The 20538-nt window shown below is 59.3% G+C and overlaps 2 protein-coding genes across 8 annotated transcripts; both read left to right on the top strand.

Moving 5' to 3' along the window:
* Positions 1-5841: 5841 nt before the first annotated feature.
* CHST3 (carbohydrate sulfotransferase 3) lies at positions 5842-11406 on the top strand. 6 transcript variants are annotated; one of them, XM_084525074.1, is made up of 4 exons: positions 5908-5941; positions 6352-6390; positions 8983-9266; positions 9427-11406. In XM_084525074.1, the coding sequence occupies exons 3-4, from the start codon at positions 9130-9132 to the stop codon at positions 10673-10675; spliced, it is 1386 nt and encodes a 461-aa protein (XP_084381200.1). In that variant the 5' UTR covers positions 5908-5941; positions 6352-6390; positions 8983-9129; the 3' UTR covers positions 10676-11406. The 6 variants fall into 6 exon arrangements, with proteins under 6 accessions (XP_084381199.1, XP_084381200.1, XP_084381203.1 ...); XM_084525073.1 differs by lacking the exon at positions 6352-6390 and having other exon boundaries at positions 5842-5941; XM_084525077.1 differs by lacking the exon at positions 6352-6390 and having other exon boundaries at positions 5929-5945.
* A 3774-nt stretch (positions 11407-15180) lies between these two features.
* AIFM2 (AIF family member 2) lies at positions 15181-20149 on the top strand. 2 transcript variants are annotated; one of them, XM_084525078.1, is made up of 8 exons: positions 15181-15683; positions 16253-16368; positions 17067-17186; positions 17505-17597; positions 17886-17994; positions 18083-18235; positions 18903-19106; positions 19725-20149. In XM_084525078.1, the coding sequence occupies exons 1-8, from the start codon at positions 15362-15364 to the stop codon at positions 19877-19879; spliced, it is 1272 nt and encodes a 423-aa protein (XP_084381204.1). In that variant the 5' UTR covers positions 15181-15361; the 3' UTR covers positions 19880-20149. The 2 variants fall into 2 exon arrangements, with proteins under 2 accessions (XP_084381204.1, XP_084381205.1); XM_084525079.1 differs by having other exon boundaries at positions 15189-15683; positions 18906-19106.
* Positions 20150-20538: the final 389 nt, after the last annotated feature.

Raw genomic sequence — 20538 nt, 5'->3', positions numbered from 1 at the left:
CAACTGAGTCAGTGTGCTGTGGATGGGGGAGAAGGAGACCTTTCCGACCTCATCCCGGGCACCACGTCTGGCATCCACCAGGCTCTGCCAAGAGCAGCTTCAACTCACTGACCTCCCCGCTCTAAGCCAGCTTTCTGCAAGCCTCAGAAATAGGACAAGACCTTTTCTTTTGGTTATTGAGCTGACTTTGTCGGATAGCCAGCTGCGCAGATAGTGGGGCGCTGCCTACAAGCTGCAAGCATTTCTTCTCACAGGCCGTGAAGCCTCCTTGCAGTGCCCTGTGCAAACTGCTAAACCAGAACCACGGTTGTTTAAATACAGTTGGAGGCTGGTTGTCCGAGAGCTTGTTTTCAGCCCCAGTTTGAGAGGCAGAGAGAAAGTGAGTGGGAAGAGCCCCAGGCCGGGAAGCTGCTGGTAGCAGGAACTGTGCTGCAGCCCAGCCCGTGACTCATTTTCAGGGCTGCCTCCCCTACCAGCCAGTCCAGCCTGGCTGGCACCAGGGCCCGGCCGGCTCCAGAAAGCCTGATGCTCGGTTTTGTCATGCCTACGGCACACAAATTCCTTCCACGGGCCGCCTCGCCCTCCTCCTCCTCCTCCTCCTCGCGCTGCTTTCCTTGCTTTGCATAAGCAGCAGGCACGCACAGGAGACGTCTCTGTTTGGCAATCTCGGAGGCCAGCCAGAGGCCCCTGCAGGCTCTGCTTTTGCAGCCTGCCGGAGACAGCTCTGCAGGAGAAATGCTCTCCTTGCCAAAAATAAATAAATATATAAATATAGGCATTTTCTGCAGCAGCCTGGCTCTCCAACCACTTTGCATTTCCCTTCCGACTGCACCAAGCTGTCAGAGAGGAAGCAAAAGCAAGCCACAAATTACAGCCTGGCAGCCTCGGGAAGGGCCTTGAGCACATCTGAAGTTTGTCCCAGCCCGAGCAGAAGCAGCCTCCCAGTGACTCATCACCATCTCGCCGGGGCTCCCCGCCGTGTGCCAGATGCTCTGCCCCCATCCTCGCCGCCACACGGAGGAAAAGCTCCAGCTCCAAGTGGAAGGGGGAAGAAGCACCAGGCCATTTTCCAGCTCATCTGGCCCACGGCGGGCCCCCCGCCTCCTGTCACTTTGTTCTGCTGCTCCTCGGGCTCCTCCACCTCCCTGCCACGGCCCTACAGCCCTGCCCTGCAGAAGCAGATGGTTCTTTGCTGGCTTAGTGACCCGAATCAGCCCAGGGCAGCAGAGCAGCGTGCCATGAGCCAGCAGGGCTGTGAGAGGGAGGCCGAAGCAGCCCCACGCTCCTCCACGAGCCTCGCAGCCCCTTGCAGCAGCACATACAGCCCTGAGATGGCAAAGGAGCGACCCAGTCCTCTCCTCAGGCCGGTTTTGAGCCGGGATCCAGCTTGCTGGTGGCAGCACGGGGTGCAGGCAGCTGAGGACCATCCCCTTTTGGCAGCGCTCGGTTAACGCTGCTGGCACAGCAGCCCTGCTCCTTCCCACGTTCGACAGCTCAATTATCAAAAGGGGTCACATCAAGTGCACCGGGTTTTCCGAGCAAAGCATAACACAGAAAGCCTCAAATCTCTGCAGAGAGTTCGCATTTCAGCATGTCCTTTGTCCTGCCCCGTGCTTTTCGTTCCAGTTAAAAGTTAATTGTTGCTTTTTATTGTTTCTCCAGCATTTTTGTGCTGCTTGCTGGGATTATACCATTCTTCCAAGGCAGGGCATATCCCAGCACACTGCACTGCTGTTTCAAACCAAATAGAGCAGCCACGGAGCGGAGGGACAGCAGCCATAAATGCTTTGCCCTCGTGAACCAGGGTTTCTGACTTGCAAGACCTGGAAGCACAACAGAGTCGATAGAAAGGCAGCTGATTCTTCATAAATACGGAGGAATCGATATTTCAGCATCACCTTGCAAAGCCCATGCTTCAAAGGAGCTGCATAAAAGCGCAGATCCCCATCTCTGCTCTCATTGTGTCATCTTTCCAGGGCTGTCAGCAGTCAGCATGCAGCCAGACAAACCTCTGCTACCAGCGTGCCTCTGAAGGGGAAGCAGTTTTCTTGTTATAAATGGAAAGGAGAATTAAGTCACGGGTTCGTTTGCGAACCCTACTTCCCCCCTCCACCAAACCAAACCAAACCAAACCAAAGCACCAAACGAAAAATAAAACACCACGAGAAACGTACATCGAGGTTACCCAGGAATAAAATAAAGTAAAAAATAATAATAATAGAGTTTAAAAATATATATCAGAAAGTAAAAGGTGACCAAGGAAAAGAGGAGGGAGGTTTTTGGAGGCCTCGGTTCCCATTCACACCGCTACAGAAGCAGCTCCCCAGGAAGCGCTGCCCCTTCTCCTCCCTTTCCCCTGTAAGGATTTAAAGCAGGTGACCCCAGCTGCTTACTGGGAGCTCAGATCCCCTCCAGTAAAATTGATTTTGGGGGGATTTCTGCAATAATAGCGAGGGATGAGTGCAGTTACCACCTCCTGCCCTGCCTGAGCCACGTTGTGCTGGTGCACTGAAGCTCGCCACGGTGTGAGAGCAGCCAGCTCTCGGCAGTGTCAGCTATCCCCCAAAGAGCCACTTAGCAGAAGGTGCTTTTAATGCATCAACTCCATTAAAAAATACATAAATAAATAAACTCTGAACCCTTTAAAAACCAGCCCAGCCCACTTCTAAGAGCTAACCCCTCTCCGAAAGGACGCCGCCGCAGAAATAAGCTTTTAGCTCGAGTCTTCAAAGCTTATGGGGGGAAAAAAAGCATTGCTTGGGTGCTGTGGAGCAACGCCTGATGTTCCCCTTTCCTGTGCTTTCGCTCCGAGGCAACAGGCAACAGGTTCCTCATCTTCCACCTCCTCCTGCCCGTGGCCTTTGGGTGGTCTCAGCTCCGAGCACAACCAGCAGCTCCACAGGCCACTGCCCTGCTGCTCTGCAGGTCACGGGTCAGCAGAAACCACGGCCTGAAGGAAAAGCCCCGAGAGCCCTGGGCTTTGCTGAGAAACGGGGCGAGATGGCAGGGCACAAAAAGCTGCCGGGGCTGGTGTTAGGGCCTTACACGTTTTCGTGCCAGGCTGCGACTGCTCTCGCCGTGCTCCTGGAGTTGGACGAGGTTCAGAGGCACGCTAACAGACCTGCTAATTAGCCCGGGGCGATGTGGAAACTGTTTTTCCATTTTATTTTTTATTTTTTTTTAAAGAGGATTATCGGGTTTGAGCTGCTCCTATTTCACAAGGGAGCTTAGAAAGCAAACGGCTTTTGCTCCTGTTTGGTTCTCCGGCTGCTGCCCGGGGCAGTCAGGAGACAGGAGGAATTTGGGTGATTTCTGACCCAGAAAGCCTCCAGATTGCCCCATCACCTGCCCCGACCGGCCCGTTTTTGGGTTGAACAGCGAGGATTTGGTTATCTCGAGGCAGCCAAGGTTTCCAGGCGGAGGCCTTATCTCTGTATGACCACGGGGATTGTCCAGAGGCACCCTCTGCCCTTCTGCAAACAGGGGCTGAGCTCCGGGAGCATCAACCCCCACAAAAAACCCTGGCAGCCAAGCAAACCAGCAGCAGTCACGCGCCAGCGTGAGCTCAGATCCCTCTGCAGGCGGCTGGGCAATCCCAAGCCCGCCGGGTTTTTTGGGATAGGGTGGCTGGCCGTCTGTCCCATTAGCTTTCTGTGGGTCCTGCTGAGCACATGTAAGTGAAAGGTGTTGCTAGATGCTCTGTGGTTCTTACTTCCTTCTTTTGGAGGGCACAAATTGGCCAAGTCATGTTTTTGCACATGTTTCTACCCCTGCTGAGGCGCGGAGCAGATACAGCTGGTGCCCCTTTTTTGCGGGTTTCCCTTTGCGCACAGAGCGGTCAGCAAGAAAAACCCGGTTGGGGTCCATCTCCCAGCATCAGGCGAAGGGAAGGAACTGAGATTGGTTTGGCTGATCCTAACCAGGCTTTCCCAGGTTGGGCCTCGTCCCCATTTGCCTGTGCAGGGAGTCCCAGCGGAGGATGCTCCTGGCCTTACTGAGATGCTCCCTGCACTTTTGGCACCGCAGCGCAGCTCCAGAGCCACCGACCGCCCCCCACACACCTTTCCCTCTGTGCCAGGGACTCGGCAGGACAAATTAGCCAGCTCAGGGCTTCCCACCCCCTCGTTTTGAAGGAAATGGGAGCGCAAGGACAAGGCTGGATGTGGCTGGCCCAGCTTGCAAACGGCCCGAGGAATTGCCGCCGCCTGCTTTTTCGGTTCCGATTCGGAGCTGGCACCTGCCCGCTTCCTCATGCCAAAGAGATAAAAAACTTGATTATCTGGTGGCCCATCGCCCCCGCGGCTCGGTGGCCCTGCTGGGGGCGAGCACCCGCTGCGGGAAGGCCACCACGAAGGGGACAAGGGGCAGGGGACGGGGAGCAGCAGCCCGGGCTCCCCGGGTGTCCCCGTTCCCAGCCGTGCCACCCCGTCGCCGTTTTGGGTCAGGAAAGCGCTGGCGATGAGCCACAGCTAAAAATAATAAAGGCAAAAAACCCGAGCTCGGCGACTTCCCCGTTTCACCCCGGGCGGTTTCGGGGCGAAGCAGAAGCGAAACGGGAACAGAAATCGCGGCGCGGGGCCGCGCGGGGGCGCAGCGGCAGCGGGAGCGCGCCCGGCCCCGCCGCCGGCTCCGGGAGGGATTTTTGGGGGGGAGCCCGGGTCCTCGCGCCCCCCCTGGCGAAACAAAGCCGCCAGGAGCCGGGTGCAGCCCTGGGACAAAGCCAGGAGCCTCCTCTCCAGCCTCCCGGCCACATCCTGGCCCCCCTGGGAAGCGAAACCCCGGGGGGAAGCAGCCGGGCGGCGGGGCCGGAGGGCGGAATCGGGCAGCCCCTGGTGCGCACAAGGAGAGCTGCCAGAAAAGCTCTGTCCCCGTTTTACGGAGCAAAGGGCAGCCCAGGCAGAGCAGGACGTGGCCACCGCTGCCTCCTCAGCTTGTGCCGGGGGCAAAAAAACAGCCGGGAGGAGAGTTTGATGCCATCCAGGGCCGGGATGCTCCTGGGGAGAGGAGCACCCCTCCTGCTGCCAGCAAGGTGCTGCCCCACACGCCTTGCCTTCGTTAGGAGCCAGACACTAACGAGCTGCACGGGCCGTCACATGCAAGCACCCATACAACTCGTGTTTCTGCATAACACCACGGAGAAACTATGCTGGGAATGCACGAGAGGACGAAACATCTTGTGGGGACCCATTTTTGGGGTCTTTCCCTGTGGAGCTCGCAGTGGGGGTGCACAAATTTCCACGCATAAGCCAGAGCTGCTGTCCCCATCCACCTGGACATCACAGCCCTCCCTGTGGGGACAGGGACAGCCCTGCACAGCGAGGGGGAGATGCTGGTCCCCCCCGATGGGCCACGGTGGCCAGCACTCCCCCAAAAGGGCCACGCTCACCAGGGCACCCGTGCGCATCGCATCATCGCCTGCCTGGCACACGGGGGCCATCGGGTGCCACAGAGCCACCCACAGACCCTACATGGGGACTAATGCGGAGGTCTTGGGGTGGCCAACGTGCATGGGGTGGCCAATACGAGGTCTTAGGGTGACCAAAGTGGGGTCTCGGGGCGCATTTGGGGGGGGCAACGCCAAAAGGGAGGAGATGGGCACGGAGATGGGGGAGCGAGGAGCAGCCGGCGAGAGCCACGGAGAGGGAGCATCGAGGGGTGGGCGCGGGGGTGGCACGGAGAGAAACTTTTCCCCCGAGCTCCCCGTTCCTCAGCAGGGTGCAGGATCCGTCCCTGGCACCGTGGGACGATGGCCTGGGGCCCCAGCCCCGCCCCGGCCCCGCTCCCCCCTCCGGCACCCCGGGAGGAAGGAAAGAAGGGAGGGAGGGAGGGAGGAAAGAAGGAGGGAGGGAAAAGGGAGGGAGGGAGGATGACAGCGCCGTGAAGAAAAGCAGGGGACCCGCCGCCCTCCCCGCTCCCGCACGGCAGGACCGGGCCCTCAGGGGTAGGTGAGGGTGGCACTGGGGGACACTTGGCCAAGGGGGGGTCCCCGGGGGTCCCGGCACCCAGCAGGGGCACCAGGAGCCGGATCCAGCGGGGGGCTCGGACGGGGAGTTGCGGGAAGTTGGGGGAAGGGGAAAGGGAAAAGAGGGGGGAAGGCACGATCCTGGCACTGGGGGGGTTTGGGGGGCTCCGTGGCCGCCCCCCAAAGCCCCTCGGAGGCGGCTCCAGGGCTCCGCCACCGCCGCCTTTGTGCTGCCTCCGGCCGCGCCTTTGTCTGCGGGCAGGGAGCCCCCGCTGGGCCTGGGGGGTCCCCGGGACCCCCGGCCAAGCAGCTCGGGGCCGTGGCAGAAAAATAAAAAAAAAAAAAAAAAACAACAAAACAACAAAACCACATTCTCTCTATATTTATAGAGGGAGAGATGGATGCGTCCGGCAGAAGGCGAAGCCGGGGTGAGCCGGGAAGCAGCGGGGCGGCGCGGGGGGAACTTTTCCCGCAGCGATCCCGGAGTTGCATCATCCGGCCCCATGGGCAGCGCCGGCAAGTTGGTGGCGGGGGGCTGCTGGGGGGCTGCGGGCACTGGCCGGGTGGCCACAGGACCCCAAGGGGCTCTGTGGCCGGCGGTGGGGGGGGTCTGGTGGCCGGACCCCGTCTCGGCACCGTTGGGCAGCCCCGAGCTCGGCCTGAGCCCGCAGCATCCCCCCGCTGCTCGCCAGCCCCTCGCCAGCTGCAGGTGGTGCCGAAAAAAACCAGCTGTGGCTGCCAGTGGGTTTGGTTCGAGTTTGGGTAATTTGGGGTAGGAGTTTGGGGTTTTTTTGGGTGGCCGGGCGCCGCTTGCTGCCGGGCCAGGTGAACCCTGAGTGTGCCGCAGCTGCGGGGTGCTGGGTTCGGCCGGGTGCTGGGCGCAGACAGCTCTCCTCAGGCACCAGCCGAGGCCAGAGGGAGGAAAACTCACACCATGGTGGCCACAAATTTGGGCTGGGGACACCAACATGCTCCTCCGACGGGCACCTCGCCGGCCCCGGTTTGGCCAAGGCTCGGGGCTATTCTGGGCAACTTTATAAACAGCGTAGGAGTTGGTGTTTTTTTTTCTCCCTCCCTCTCCTTTTTTCTTTTTTTAACTTGAATTACACGTGTTGTTTTTGAGCAAAAAACAAGCACCTCTGAGCGAAAAACCCCGGAGGGAGCAGCCAAAGCCAAGCGGTGCCACGCTCCAGCGCCTCCAGCCCGCTGCAGGGGGACAGGAGCCGGCCGGGGGGCGAGCTGCTGGCCCCGGAGGACAGGCAGGGGCAGGAGCACGACCCCTGCGAGGCGAGGGCAAACAGGGAAACCATCAGGTTTCCCTCCCAGCCTTGGGAGGGGAAGCAGTTGATAAACACGGAGGGAGCTGGTTTGTTGTGATTTATCTTTTTTTTTCCTGCATGGGTTGCAGACAAAGAGATCAGCCCGCACGCCTGCTCTCTTTGTTGTTCCAGCCGAGGGTTTCACTGGGTCCTTTTCCCAACCTGATGGAGCAAAGTGCTCCAGAGGGGCTCCCGGGCACCGGCTGCCAGCCGGCGCTTCACCTACCGGCTCTGGGAACTCATCCTCAGCCCGTTGAGTCAGCGGAGGAAAATGTGACTTCACCCCGTCACACCTCCGGCTGCTTTCCCCCGCGAGCCCGCAGGCGCCTTCCCTGCCCTGGATGCCGACTCCAGGCCGGAGGAGGGATGGGGAAGGGCTGGCCCCGTGCATCGCCCCTCGCCCGCTGCTCGGAAAAAACAGGCTGAAACGAAAAGCTCTTTGGGTTTAGGGAAGAGCCGGGTCCCTCAGCCCGCTCTCCCGTGCACAGAGCCCCTCTGTTCCCCCGCACAAAGAGCCGCTTGTGGCTCTCCTCCTGCCCCGGCCGGGCTGCGCCGCGCGCTCCCCAGCGAGGAAGAGCTCGAGGACGCCGAGCAGCCCCCGGCCACCTCGCTGGGTCACCGCGGCCCCCTCCTTGCTGCTCTCAAACCAGGACGTGCAGGGCTCGGGGTGCTGTCTGCCTGCCCCCTGTGCCTCCCTGGCCCCAAGGCTGAGCCCTGCCAGGGTTCAGGGACCCGGTGGCTCGTCCGCCGGCAGCCGCTCCTCTATTTAATGAATTACGCCCACCCCGGGCCTCCAAATCTTGTGTTTTGCTGGAAATTGCTCTCTGTACAGTCCCCGTGAATGATTCCTGGTCTGTGGATCATTTGTGGTTTGTCCGCTGTGGGCATTAGAGAGGGGGAAATCCTGGGCTGGCTGCGCCCAGGGCGCTTGGCAGCGCGCAGGGCGCCGGCGCTGACCCTGGGAGCCGCCTTCCCAGCGCTCGCGACTCCAGATCCGAAACTCATTCCCCTGGCAGCCTCCCCGGGAGCGGCCGGCACCCTCTGCCAGGGTCTGTACGCTTTAATTTCCCCTGGGGGCTGCTGAAATACCCCGAGCCCTGCCACTGCACGGGCACTGGGAGCTTTGTGGGGTGAGGGGAAGGCTTTGGGCAGCGGCGGGCGCGTGGTGCTCCGGAGGCGGGCACTTTGGCAGGGCAGCAGGGGCATGAAATGCAGGGTTTCCACACACGGTGTGTGATGGAGAGCGGGGCCACGAGGGGCCCTCCGCCTTCGTCCAGTTCCTGGAAACTCCCCAGCTTTCGCTTTGAGACCCACGGGAAGGCGGAAGCTGCGCCCCAAGCACCCCGTGGCAGGAAGCTGCCCGGCCCCCCATAAAGTCCCTTGCCCCGAGCGCCCGGCTGAGCGATTCCCCCTGCCCGGGGGGGGGGATTTTTGGCCGGCAGCTGGCAGGGATTGGGTTTCGGCGCTGCCGGGAGGAGGTGCAGGAAGGGGTCTCTCCTCCGGCAGATTTATTTCGGGAGCGGGGAGAGCGGCGCTGTCAGCAGCTGCTGGGTGCGGGGTGGAAGCGATAAAAGGGTTTTTGTGGCGCACAGCGACGGGAAATCGCCTCCAGGCCCTCGGCACGGGCTCTCCAGACGTGGACGTTGCTGGAGAAGCAAGCGCAGGGGAAGGCCCTGATGTGTCCCCTCCTTGTCCCCGCAGGCCAGGGCCACCCGGAGGGGGATGCCGAGGAGCAGAGGATGCCCAGCAGATAGCGCAGGGCAGCGGCAGCCCGGCCGGGGGCTCCCCTGAGGCCGGGAGGGACGTTGGGAGGACGCAGAAGCCCCGGCTTCCCGGCTCTCCCTCCCCATGGAGAGGAGATCCGCCCTGCCCCAGGACCTCCGCGAGGTGCTGCACTGCCTGAAGATGAGGAGCAAGTACGCCGTGCTGCTGGTGTTCGTGGTGGGCCTGGTCATCATCGAGAAGGAGAACAACTTCATCTCCAGGTAGGGAGCACGGGGGCTTTCAGCCTGCTTTTAGCCCTGCCTGCTTGGCGACCCCAGGTGCTGCGGGGAGAAGCGCAAGGGGGTCCCCAAAACCCCTATGGGGACGGAGGGGTGGACGGAGGGGTGTCCTCAGCCCCGGGCTGTGCTCGCTCTCCCGCAGGGTGTCGGACAAGCTGAAGCAGTCCCCGCAGGCGCTGCCGGAGGCCAACGACACAGAGGCCAGCCCGACGCCGGCCGAAAACGGGTCCCTGGCCTCGCTGCGCCAGCTGGACGCCGCCTTCTCGCAGCTGAGGACGCGGCTGCACAACGTCACCCTGCAGCTGGCCGGGGGGCTGGCGACAGCGGGGACGGCACCCCCGGAGCCCCGGCGGCACGTCCTGCTGATGGCCACCACCCGCACCGGCTCCTCCTTCGTCGGGGAGTTCTTCAACCAGCAGGGCAACATCTTCTACCTCTTCGAGCCGCTGTGGCACATCGAGAGGACGGTCACCTTCGAGCCGGGCGGCGCCAACGCAGTGGGGTCGGCCCTGGTGTACCGCCACGTCCTGCAGCAGCTCTTCCTCTGCGACCTCTACACCCTGGAGAGCTTCATCTCGCCGGCGCCCGAGGAGCACCTGACGCCCTTCATGTTCCGCCGGGGCTCCAGCCGCTCGCTGTGCGAGGAGCCCGTCTGCACGCCGGCCCTCAAGAAGGTCTTCGAGAAGTACCACTGCAAGAACCGCCGCTGCGGGCCCCTCAACGTCACGCTGGCGGCCGAGGCGTGCCGGCTCAAGCAGCACGTGGCCCTGAAGACGGTGCGCATCCGGCAGCTGGAGTTCCTGCAGCCGCTGGCGGAGGACCCGCGGCTGGACCTGCGCGTCATCCAGCTGGTGCGCGACCCCCGCGCCGTGCTGGCCTCCCGCATGGTGGCCTTCTCGGGCAAGTACGAGAGCTGGAAGAAGTGGGCGGCCGAAGGGGCGGCCCCGCTGCAGGAGGACGAGGTGCAGAGGCTGCGGGGCAACTGCGAGAGCATCCGCCTGTCGGCCGAGCTGGGGCTGCGGCGGCCGGGCTGGCTGCGGGGCCGCTACATGCTGGTGCGCTACGAGGACGTGGCGCGGGCGCCGCTGCGCAAGGCGGAGGAGATGTACCGCTTCGCCGGCATCCGCCCCACGCCCCAGGTGGAGGAGTGGATCCGCGCCAACACGCAGGCACCCCGCGACGGCAGCGGCATCTACTCCACGCAGAAGAACTCCTCGGAGCAGTTCGAGAAGTGGCGCTTCAGCATCCCCTTCAAGCTGGCGCAGGTGGTGCAGGACGCCTGCGCCCCGGCCATGCGCCTCTTCGGCTACAAGCTGGCCGGCAGCCCCGAGGAGCTGACGAACCGCTCGCTCAGCCTGCTGGAGGAGGGACCCCCCTCCTGGGTCACGTAACCGCAGCTGGGGGACCTTCGACTTTCCGGGAGGGCTGTGCAGCCCGGGGGCTTGCCGAAACCACGCCGTGCCCTCCAAACGCTGCCGTCGCGGGGAGGGACTGAGCACGGAAAGCAGCACGGCTGCCCCGCGTGATGTGGGGCCCAAAGCAGCGCTGCGCTGAGCACCAGCAGGGACCCGAAGCCCAAAGGCCTTACTGGTTTAGTGCCTTCACACCAGCACGGACTGGGAGCCGCCCGCAGAGCCCCAGCCGGCAGCACGACGAGGTGGCTGCTCGGGTTTGCGCTCCACAGTGTTGGTTCAAGGGGGGTGGGGTTGTTTGGTTGGTTTTTAAGTTTGTTTTCTTCCTTTTTCTCCGTGTACCAGGGTTGCAGGGCAAATCTATTTATTTATTACGTGAAAAAGAGGGGGAGGTACACCGGGGGTCAGAGCTAAGCCCAAAAAAATCAGAGCAGCACAATGTGCTGCAGAGAAACAGGGACACCTCCAGCAAAGGCAGGGGGATCGTGGCCCACGGGAGAGCCCCAGCAGAGGGGAATTGGGGATGCAGCTCCCCAAAAAACCCTGGGCACAGCGGGGCAGGGATGCTGCCAGCAGCCAGCACCGGCCACAACCTCACACCGGGGCGAGGACACCCTGGAGCAGCTGAACCTTGGCACCTGCTGGAAGCCTTTTCACCTGACTTAAGTAAAAAAAAATCCCAATAATACAAAGGAGCAGATTCCAAAGCATCTCCTGTCTTGTTGGTGTTCATCCCCCCCACCCCAAAAACGTGCCCCGTAAGCCACAGGCAGGATTGGGAGAGCCCCTGGCTCCTCCAGGAGCCTTGGCAGCTGCCGAGGAGCCTCGGGGGGCAAAGCGAGGGGCCCCCACTGCTGTCCCTGAGCCCAGCAGGGCCACCCGCGGCTCGCTGGGGCCACCGGCCCCCTTTGACAAAAGCAAAAATAAATAAGCAGAACTCAGCCGCCGCCGGCTCGGCTCTGCTCAGCGAGCTCACAAAAGCTGCGTTTTTTGACCCAAAGCGGAGAACAGAGGTGGCATTGAGGAGCGCGGGGAGCAGCCACGCCAGAGCCGTCGGCAGCCGTCCTCCCGCAGCAGCCGGGTTTTTTCCTTTCCCCCCCTTTCGCTCCGCTTGCATCTGGCCTCAAGATGGGAGGGAGCCGGGGTGCTGGATGCTGCCGGGCTCCGGAGAGGGGGCAAAAGCGGGATTTGTGCAAAAACAGGGGGAAAAAGGGAACAAAACTCAGCTCTAGTCCTTCTCCATGCCATTAAGGACACGGATTTGGGGGAAAAAGGGTGCGTTTTCAGCCTGAAGACCTACCTGAAAGTCCTGCTGCACTCACACAGGCCGTGCCAGAAGACTGCATCCGCACCAACACCAAAAGCCCTCCCTGGGAAGGATCCAAGCTTTCTGGGACAAAACAGCTCCCAGAGAGGCTCAGGCTCACCCCAAACCAAACAACCCTCGTTATTCCATCCCCCAGAGCTGCTCCCTCCCCTTTACAACCTGCCCTAAGCAGCTCAGTGCCTGCAGCCGTGCTGCGTCCCGCTGCTGGCGCAGGCCCCCATAGAGCCAGCCGCAGCTGTCCTTTGGGGAAAATTGGGGAAAATTGGTGATTGCTGTCACCAGAAGGAGACTTTCTGCAGGCAGCCCAGCGAGGGGAGGACAGAGCCACCAGCCGAAGCCTGGAAGTTAATAAAAAAAAGCCATTTTCCAGCTTGGCACAAGGTTTATCCCGAACACAAGAAGCCCCTGCTGCCCTGCCGGCCCTCCTAACCCCCCGTCCCCTTCTCCTCTCCTGCTCCAGCTCGAGTTAATGGGATTGGGTTTGCTAATCCCCCAGTACTATCAGAGGGGGATTTTTGCAGCGGGACCAGGAGCAAACCTACGGCCAAGCCCTGTCCACCCCGCTGCCTCCTGCCCGGGCCCAGCCTTGCCCGTGGAGGGCTCGGCGCGCTCCCTGCGGCCCGGGTTCGGGGCCGGGGGCTGCAGCAGACGTGGACAGGTCAGAATTAAATGACAGCCTTGTTTTCTGTTGTGTTTTTTTTCTTTTTTTTTTTTTTTTTTTTTTTTTTTAAGAGGCTGCATGCCTGACCAGACCGCATTTCTTGGTCCGCATCCCATATTTATCCTGTAATTACACCTCCAGACAAAGGCCGCCTGTCTGCGCGGGCGCTGTTTTTAAGGACACGGTTTTATTCCACCTTGGGCTTTCACCGCCGTGAAGTCCTGGGGATTTGGGGGAAGAAAACACCCCGCGATTCGGGGGTGAAAGCTGTTCTTTCTTGCAACCCAGAACCCGACCACACATCCTGCTGCTCCGGCACCCCGCGGGCAGTAACGCCACCAAACCCAGCACCGGGCTTGTCCCGTAGGAGAAGGATGTCACCCGAGTGCTGAGCCCCGTGCTCCGTGCAGCAGGACCAGAGCGATCCCATAAAAATCCCATAAAAAACCTCCTGGGTAAGGCCGGCCGAGCTCCTTGCACCTGCCCGGCCCACAGCACCACCAGCGATGGATTCCCACAAGCCGGCGTTTTGCTCCAATTAACACCCACCACAGTTTTGGCTCCACAGGGGCGGTGAAGATGTGCCCTGCCCGAAAACCAAAGGCATTTGCTGGGCTTTTTGGGGCACGGTTTCCTCCCAGGGAGGAGCTTCACCACCAGGAGCAGGGGGAAGTTTTGTGACCCCAGCTCCCCATGGCCGCTCTTTCGCTGCTCGTGCAGCCCAGCTGAAATGCAGAGAGCTGCGAGCTTTGCTTTTTTTTTCCCCAAATCCCCTTTTTTTTTTCTTTTTTCCACGTGGGATCTGCCCGTCAGTGCACGTGGATGTTTTGCCCAGCCCGACCGACACAAGGTGGCCTTGGTGCCGAGGGCTGTGGTCGGCAGCTGGGCAATGCCACCGAGGAACTGGAAATGAAAAAACGAGCGTGGTTGGAGAGGGAATAAATAAAGCAGAGCCTTGTTGACTCTCGTTGAAAGCAGATTTTATTTATAAGGTAAAAAACAGGCAGTGATGACGTTTAAGAGCAGCCGGGAACTGGCCTGAATTGATTTTTCCAGGCAATTCTTTGCCCTGGGTTACCCGTGGTGGTGGCAGAGACCCTGTGGCACATGGGAATGACCAGAGCTCGCTAAGAGCCGTCCTAAAGTCCAAAGCAATCCCTCCATCACACCTAGGGAAACACCGGCACCTTTGCAGGGAAGCATCTCTCAGCCCTGCACCTGCTTTTGGGGCAGGACGAGGGGACAAGGAACGTGCAGAGCAGGGCAGGAGGCAGCCCCGGGGCACTTCCAAGGTGGGACGAGCACCCCGCAGAGCCCCTTCCCTAAGCAATATTCCCCCTACAAACCCTCTCTGAAGCCAGCCAGCTCTTTCTGCAGCCACCTGCCCGCAGACAGCCGGATAAATGCTGTCCAACACCGCGTTTGCCAACGCCGGGCACACACCTGCCTGCAGCGAGCTCCCCGCGCCCACGCTGCCTTGAGCACGGATTTTTTTATCCCCATTTGCCTGGGGCTCGAGGTGAGGCTTCCTGAGCTGGTCACAAAGGCCCCTTTTAGCTGGGCTGTTTGCTCTGGGCCCTGTCTGTGCCGCCGGCCTTGTCCTTCTTGTTGGTGCATCTCCGGCTCACCGGCTTGGAGGATTTTCCCCGTGTTTTTCAGCGGTGGCCCTGACCTTCTGGTGTGAAACCGGATTCTCCTGAGCACCCCCTCTGCCTGCCAGCAGAAACCTCACGGGGGTGTGGAGCTGCCCCTGCCACCGGCTTTGGCTCGACTTGAAGGCACTCAGAGGAAAAACAAACCCACCCGGGGCCATGCCCGCAGATGTTTTCCCTTTGTCTTGGAGGCAGGTTTAGGGGATTTGCGTTGTGGCCAGCAGAGATAGGGCAGGAACAGCGCCTGCTTTGTGGCAGCCGCGGTGCAAATAGCCCTATTTAAGGATTTTTTGGCACCCTCCATGCTTGCAGGGCCTTTGTCAGCCTCCCTGCGACCAGGACACCCAGCACGTCCCTGTCCCACGCCAAGCTGCCTGCACCCTCTGGCGGCCACGCCGCCTCCCTCGCAGCATCCCACCGGGACGCCCTGAAAACGCTGCTCCCACCCCAAAGCCTGGGCACGATTTGGGGTTTTCTGCCTCCCGGCTACCTCCAGCCGACGGGCAAGACCAGCCCTCGAGGAGCGAGCTCAGCTCGGGGCCCACCTCCTTGTTTTTCCTCAAAAAATACAAATTCCTTCCTCCATCCCCTGCGGGTGAGGGCTGGGGGGAGTGCTCCAGCCCTCGACACGGGGCTGGTGGGTGCTGCAGGAGGAACGAGGAGCAGAGGCGGCCTTCAAACCCTCCCGTGGAGCACAGGGCAGCGCTGCCAGCAGCGTGCCCGGGAGCTATAATTACCACAGGGCCGGCCGCCTATATTTATCCGCAGTGCCACAGGAGCCAGAAGACTTTGGGGCGGTGATTTCTGAGCTCTGGGCGCCCTTTTTGCTGCAAACTTCTTCATCCCGACGGGGAGAAAACCATTTAAAACGTGCTCGCAGCCCAAGGAGCTCGAGGGCTGCAGGTGGAGGCTGGAGCTTGCAAAAACACTGCTGCAGATGGAGCTGCAGGGGTGCACGGCTCGGCACAGCTTGGCACAGCTCGGCATGGCTCGGCACAGCTCGGCACGGCTCAAAACAGCTCAGCATGGCTCACAAGAGCTCAGCATGGCTCAGCACGGCTCGGCACGCCCCGCAGGGTGCTGTGCTGAGTCAGGGGGCGGGTAAGAGGCGGGCCAGCTCCTGCAGCACTGCGCTGGAGCCTTCCTCGCCCCCCGAAGAGGAGCGTCGAGCCATGGGCTCCCGGCTGTCGCTGGACGACTCCGTGCGCGTCGTCATCGTCGGCGGTGGCTTCGGGGGCACGGCGGCCGCCAGCCAGCTGAAGGCCTGGGCCGTCCCGTTCGTGCTGGTGGATATGCGGGATGCTTTCCATCACAACGTGGCTGTCCTCCGGGCCTCCGTGGAGAGCGGTAAGGGGCGAGCAGAGCCAGTGCCATGGGCCTGCTGCCTCGTGGCCAGCTCTCCTGCTGCACCCCAGGGCTCTGAGGGGAAAAGGGAGGAGCAGGGCAAAGGAGGGGCCTCCCCGGGCCCTGCCGTGATGAAATGTTTGACATTTTCCACCTGGAAAACAAGCAGTTGGCTCAGGGAGGTCCCACGCACCGTCTGCGGTCGGCTAACCCCGTGGCTCGCGGGAAAAATGAGGCGTAGTTATCCGGATGCTCTTTTTTTTATTATTATTATTCTTCAAGAACTTAAAAAAAAGTTCACTGAAGTGAAACTCTCAGTGTCTGGAACAGGCAAAGGGATGATGTGTGAAACGCTGCCTCGCTCAGCAGCGAGGCCACACGGGACCAAGTTCAGTTTCAGCCTTGTCTGGGGCACCCAGCTCACCCCAGCCCTCCAGGAGCTGGGGATTTAGGGGGGAAATTCAGCTTTCAGGGCTAGGAGCAAGCAGCAGAATGACACCAAAACCTTTGTGGGGCTTGTTAAACCTCCACCTGGAGGAAGATCTCTTCCTAACCATCTCCCCCTGCCCAAGGATTTGCCAGGAAGACCTTCATCTCCTACTCGGCCACCTTCGGCGACAGCTTCCGACAGGGCCGGGTTGTGGGCATCGACCCGGCGAGGCAGCAGGTCCTGCTCAGCGATGGCGAGGTGGGTGCGGAGAGAACTCGTCCCCAGAAAGCTGGCAGCCTTTTGGGGTCACCCGCTGACGCTGAACATTGGGCTGCAGCGGGGTGTGCTGTGAGGCTCTCCTCCTCGGGTTTTCTTCGGCCGGGTTTTGGCTGCAGGAAGGCAGTACCCCCAAATCCAGGCGTTGTCTGGTTGGAGAAGGGATTTGGGATGAAGGCTGCAGGCAGCTCTGTGTGTTTGGGGTCCTCTGGCAGGGGAGGGAGCAGGCTCACAGAGGGCAGCACGCTGATCTGATCGCCCCTCGGCCTGCTGAAATACCTGGCCCCAAAGATCTGTGCTGCAACAGGGGCGTGTGGCAAATCCTCCATCCCACCTGGTGCTCTGATAAGCTTTTGTTCTCAGGGCTGGATTTAGAGCTCAATTAGCCCTGGAGCTCAGATCCTTATCTGACCACAGGAATAAACACAGGGAAGGAGCTCCAGGAGCTTGTCAGCCCCAGTATCTCACCTCTGTTCAGAAGGGGGTGAAGGTGGGAGGTCAGCCTGTTATCTGTGTCCCTCCGGACTCTGATCTCAGAGCTCCAGCTGATCTCTGGAGCCCTCTGTGACGGCAGCTTCAGCGACTGACACAAACACCGGGTTACTGCCTGTAAGCCTGTGGTTGTTCAGACTCCCTCTGTAAAAAGGTCTAACACCCCCTCCCACCCTCTGCCCTCCCAGGAGCTTCACTACTCCCACCTCATTCTTGCAACAGGCAGCGATGGGCCGTTCCCTGGGAAGTTCAACAAAGTCATCGACATGGAAAGCGCCATCCAGGCCTACGAAGACATGGTTAAGGAGGTGAGGAATCAACTTACCAGGCACAGCTACCCGTGTCCGAGAAGGAGACCACGATGCCCGGAGGGGTTGGACAGGGAGCACGAGCTAGCTCGTGTCCTGCACGCCCCGGGGGAAGCACGATCTGCACAAGGGGAGACCTGAAAAGCTCAAAAGTATCACAGTATAGACAGGCAGGGCGCATGGGGTTCTCATTTTTGTCTCCTCTTAACAAACCAGGTGGTTTACTGGTGTCAGGCTGACGCCGTGCATCGGGAGGGGCTGCTCGCAGAGCGGCTGAAAGCCTTTCTCTCCTAACACTGGTTTCTTCTTTACTTCGAGATCGAGAAAGCTGAGCGCATCCTGGTAGTGGGAGGGGGAGCTGCCGGCGTCGAGATGGCTGCAGAGATCAAAACAGAGCACCCGGCCAAAGAGGTAGCAGCACATTAGTTGCTTTTACTTGTTTTTGAGCCTGTTCTTTGATGGGCCTGCTGGAGGTATTGGAGATGGCTGCGAATCAGGAGCTTCAGACGCAATGCCAACCTTCCTCCCTGCTGCCTCCTCTTCTGGGAGCACCCTTATAGCCTGCCACCAGCAATTTTTGGCATTTGGCATCTCTTTGGGCATTTTAATGGGATAGAAGGAAGCTGTCTATTGCTGCTGCCACGTGCGTGGTGTCCTGGCCTGTTCCTGTATCCCCATTTGCTGCTTTGTCCCCAACAGGTCACCCTCATTCACTCCAAAATTGCACTAGCTGATGCCGAGCTGCTCCACAGCGTCCGTCAGGAGGTGAAGGAGATTCTCCTCCGGAAAGGAGTGCGCCTCCTGTTAGGTACGGGCTGAATGCCTCTGAGGATCTACAAGCTGCTCCTCCTTTCGCCTCGAAAATGTTTGTGACCCAGGGCTCTCTGTCCCAACAGGTGAAAGGGTAAGCAACGTGGAAAACCTCACAACCAACCAGTTCCAGAAGGACATGGTAGTACGGACAGAAAAAGGCACCGAGGTGGCTGCTGACATGGTGGTCCTGTGCACGGGGATAAAGATCAACTCTTCAGCATACGCCTCCGCGTTCGGTAAGTGAGAAACACCGCGCGTGGGAGAGCAGCACAGCTCCTCAGTGCCTTCTACTCGAGCACCGGGAGGTTAGAAATCAAACTTAGGTTGTTCCATGACACAGCAAATGCTCCAACACCGCATTGAACACTCAACTGTGAAACGTGACCTCCAGAAACGTACGGATCACAAGGCTCTCCACCTTCTCCAGCTCCTCCTAATACCTGCAGGGAACCTCAGCGTCCTGGGTCAGCGTCAGGCAGATCACACCTAGAAGCTGGTGACAACTCCTGTCATCAAGGCCAGGATTGCCTCCCAGATAACGCGCTTGCAGAGCTCCCAGCACAAAGAGGCTCAGCACGTTCAGCATTTTTGCTGCACAATCAGTGCCACAGGGCATTGAGTGGATCAGTTTTTCAGTAGCACACCCTCAGTCTGAGTCCCTTACAGCCCTACGACACCTATGGAGTGTTGTGACCATTACCCAGTCCCTTTCTCAGACCTTAATGATTCCACGTGCCCAGACATATCAAAGGACAATTCGTTGTATCAGAGCATAATTAACTCCAGCAAGGCAACGAGCATCTCCTTCTTGGTGTAGAAAAGAGGATGAAAACCTAACTCCCCTCTTTGTGTCAATGACATGGTGGCATCAACCCCAGCCTGAAAGCTTACTCTTTGGCCCAGCAGGAGAGCAGCTGGCGAGCAACGGAGCTTTGCGCGTTAACGAGCACCTCCAGCTGCAAGGACACGAGAACATCTACGCCGTCGGGGACTGCGCAGACCTGCGGGAGCCCAAGATGGCCTACCACGCCGGGCTCCACGCCAACGTGGTGGTGACAAACATCATCAACAGCCTGACACACAAGCCACTGAAAACCTACCAGCCAGGTGAGGTCGTCTCTCGGCAGCTGGCGTTAGCTGTTGAGCTGCTTTTCTGCAGGGAACAGCCGATTTAACACGTCTGTATCAGAACTTGCATGGGATGCTAGTTAGAGTGGGGGGGGACCCACAATTGGGGTTGGCTGTGTAGGCTTCATCTTAGTTCTTGACAAAGACCCTGCAGAAGTTAATTACCTGCGTCAGCCTAGGTAGGGAACGCATCCTTTCTTCACTAACATCTTCCTAATTAATCTACTGGTGGGTATCTGCCATTCATCAGTCTTGGTTCCTTTGCTTTACGTTCCTTACTGTCCAATTAAATCCTAGAAATAAGGAGAGGACTTGACTGTCTCCTTCCTTCTCCCCTTAAATGATACAACAAGCACAAACTGAAAAATCTAGTCCAAAAAAATCTAGCTAGGTGATGGGTCTCACTGATAAGCAACTGATTTGCAAATACTTACTGTAATTATCTTGAAAGCTGTTGCATGTGGATGGGAGATATCTGGACAGCTGTTGGGTTTTTAAAGGTTGCAGAGGAGGCTGCTGGGGCCAGCACCTACATGGAGTACGGTTTGATATTAAGCTTTGAAACTGCTTCATTTAAGCTCTGTCTCTTTTTTCCAGGCTCCCTAACCTTCCTCCTTTCAATGGGTAGGAACGATGGCGTAGGGCAGGTGAACGGCTACTACGTGGGACGCCTCCTGGTGACCATTGCTAAGAGCCGGGACCTGTTTGTCTCCAAGAGCTGGAAGACAATGGGACAGACAATGCCCTCTTAAAGGGGACTAGAAACAAACCCGCAAGGAATTCAACATCTAGAAGAAGGTGAGGGCACACTATTGTTGCTTGGACAGACCGATGCTGTCTCCCACCCCACCTCCGAAAGCCACCTGTAAAGGGGAAGGAGGCACTTTCCAAATTAACGAGCAAAGATCTCACCATAAAAAACAAGGAAGGAACATTTCGTTTACTTCCCCGGTGAGATAGCTCTGAGCAAGAAACTTGGTTTACCTCCATTTGTAACAATAAACACTGTGGTTTGCAAAATGCGTGGCTTGTTTGTTATGTGGTTTTTCCCTGGCTTTCTCTGCTCTAGCTTCTAGGAAGGTATCTGCCTGTCACTCGGGTCCAGACCTGGCACCGGCTCTGCAGCATGCAGGAAGAACGGCTTGCAGCAGTGCCTGTGCAAAACCCACCGAGAGCCTTGAAAAGGTTGTGGTGATCCTGAAACTCCGCAGAATATAATGCAGCGTTGTGCCAGCATCTCCCCAGCAGCTTTAATTATGTCACAGCACTCTACTTCTACCAGAAGTACTTGTGTACTAAGCGTGATACAACAAGTACTTAGGGATGCTGCTTTCCTTTTTTTTTTTTTTGTTTGTTTTTTTTTTAAAGGTGAGAAATTTCCAGAGCAAAAGCAGGGTTTATAACAATAACC

Source organism: Aythya ferina (assembly GCF_964211825.1).
Source record: "Aythya ferina genome assembly, chromosome: 7".
In the NCBI taxonomy this organism is placed as follows: domain Eukaryota; kingdom Metazoa; phylum Chordata; class Aves; order Anseriformes; family Anatidae; genus Aythya; species Aythya ferina.
Note: the sequence above shows the minus strand (reverse complement) of the source record. Positions and strands in the feature narration are given on the sequence as shown.

Coding starts and splice junctions, on each gene's coding strand:
- AIFM2 (XM_084525078.1), top strand. CDS start 15,362: ATGGCTCACAAGAGCTCAGCATGGCTCAGCACGGCTCGGCACGCCCCG. Junction 16,369..17,066: donor TCCTGCTCAGCGATGGCGAG/GTGGGTGCGGAG, acceptor CTGCCCTCCCAG/GAGCTTCACTACTCCCACCT. Junction 18,236..18,902: donor AGCATACGCCTCCGCGTTCG/GTAAGTGAGAAA, acceptor TCTTTGGCCCAG/CAGGAGAGCAGCTGGCGAGC.
- CHST3 (XM_084525073.1), top strand. CDS start 9,130: ATGGAGAGGAGATCCGCCCTGCCCCAGGACCTCCGCGAGGTGCTGCAC. Junction 9,267..9,426: donor GAGAACAACTTCATCTCCAG/GTAGGGAGCACG, acceptor GCTCTCCCGCAG/GGTGTCGGACAAGCTGAAGC.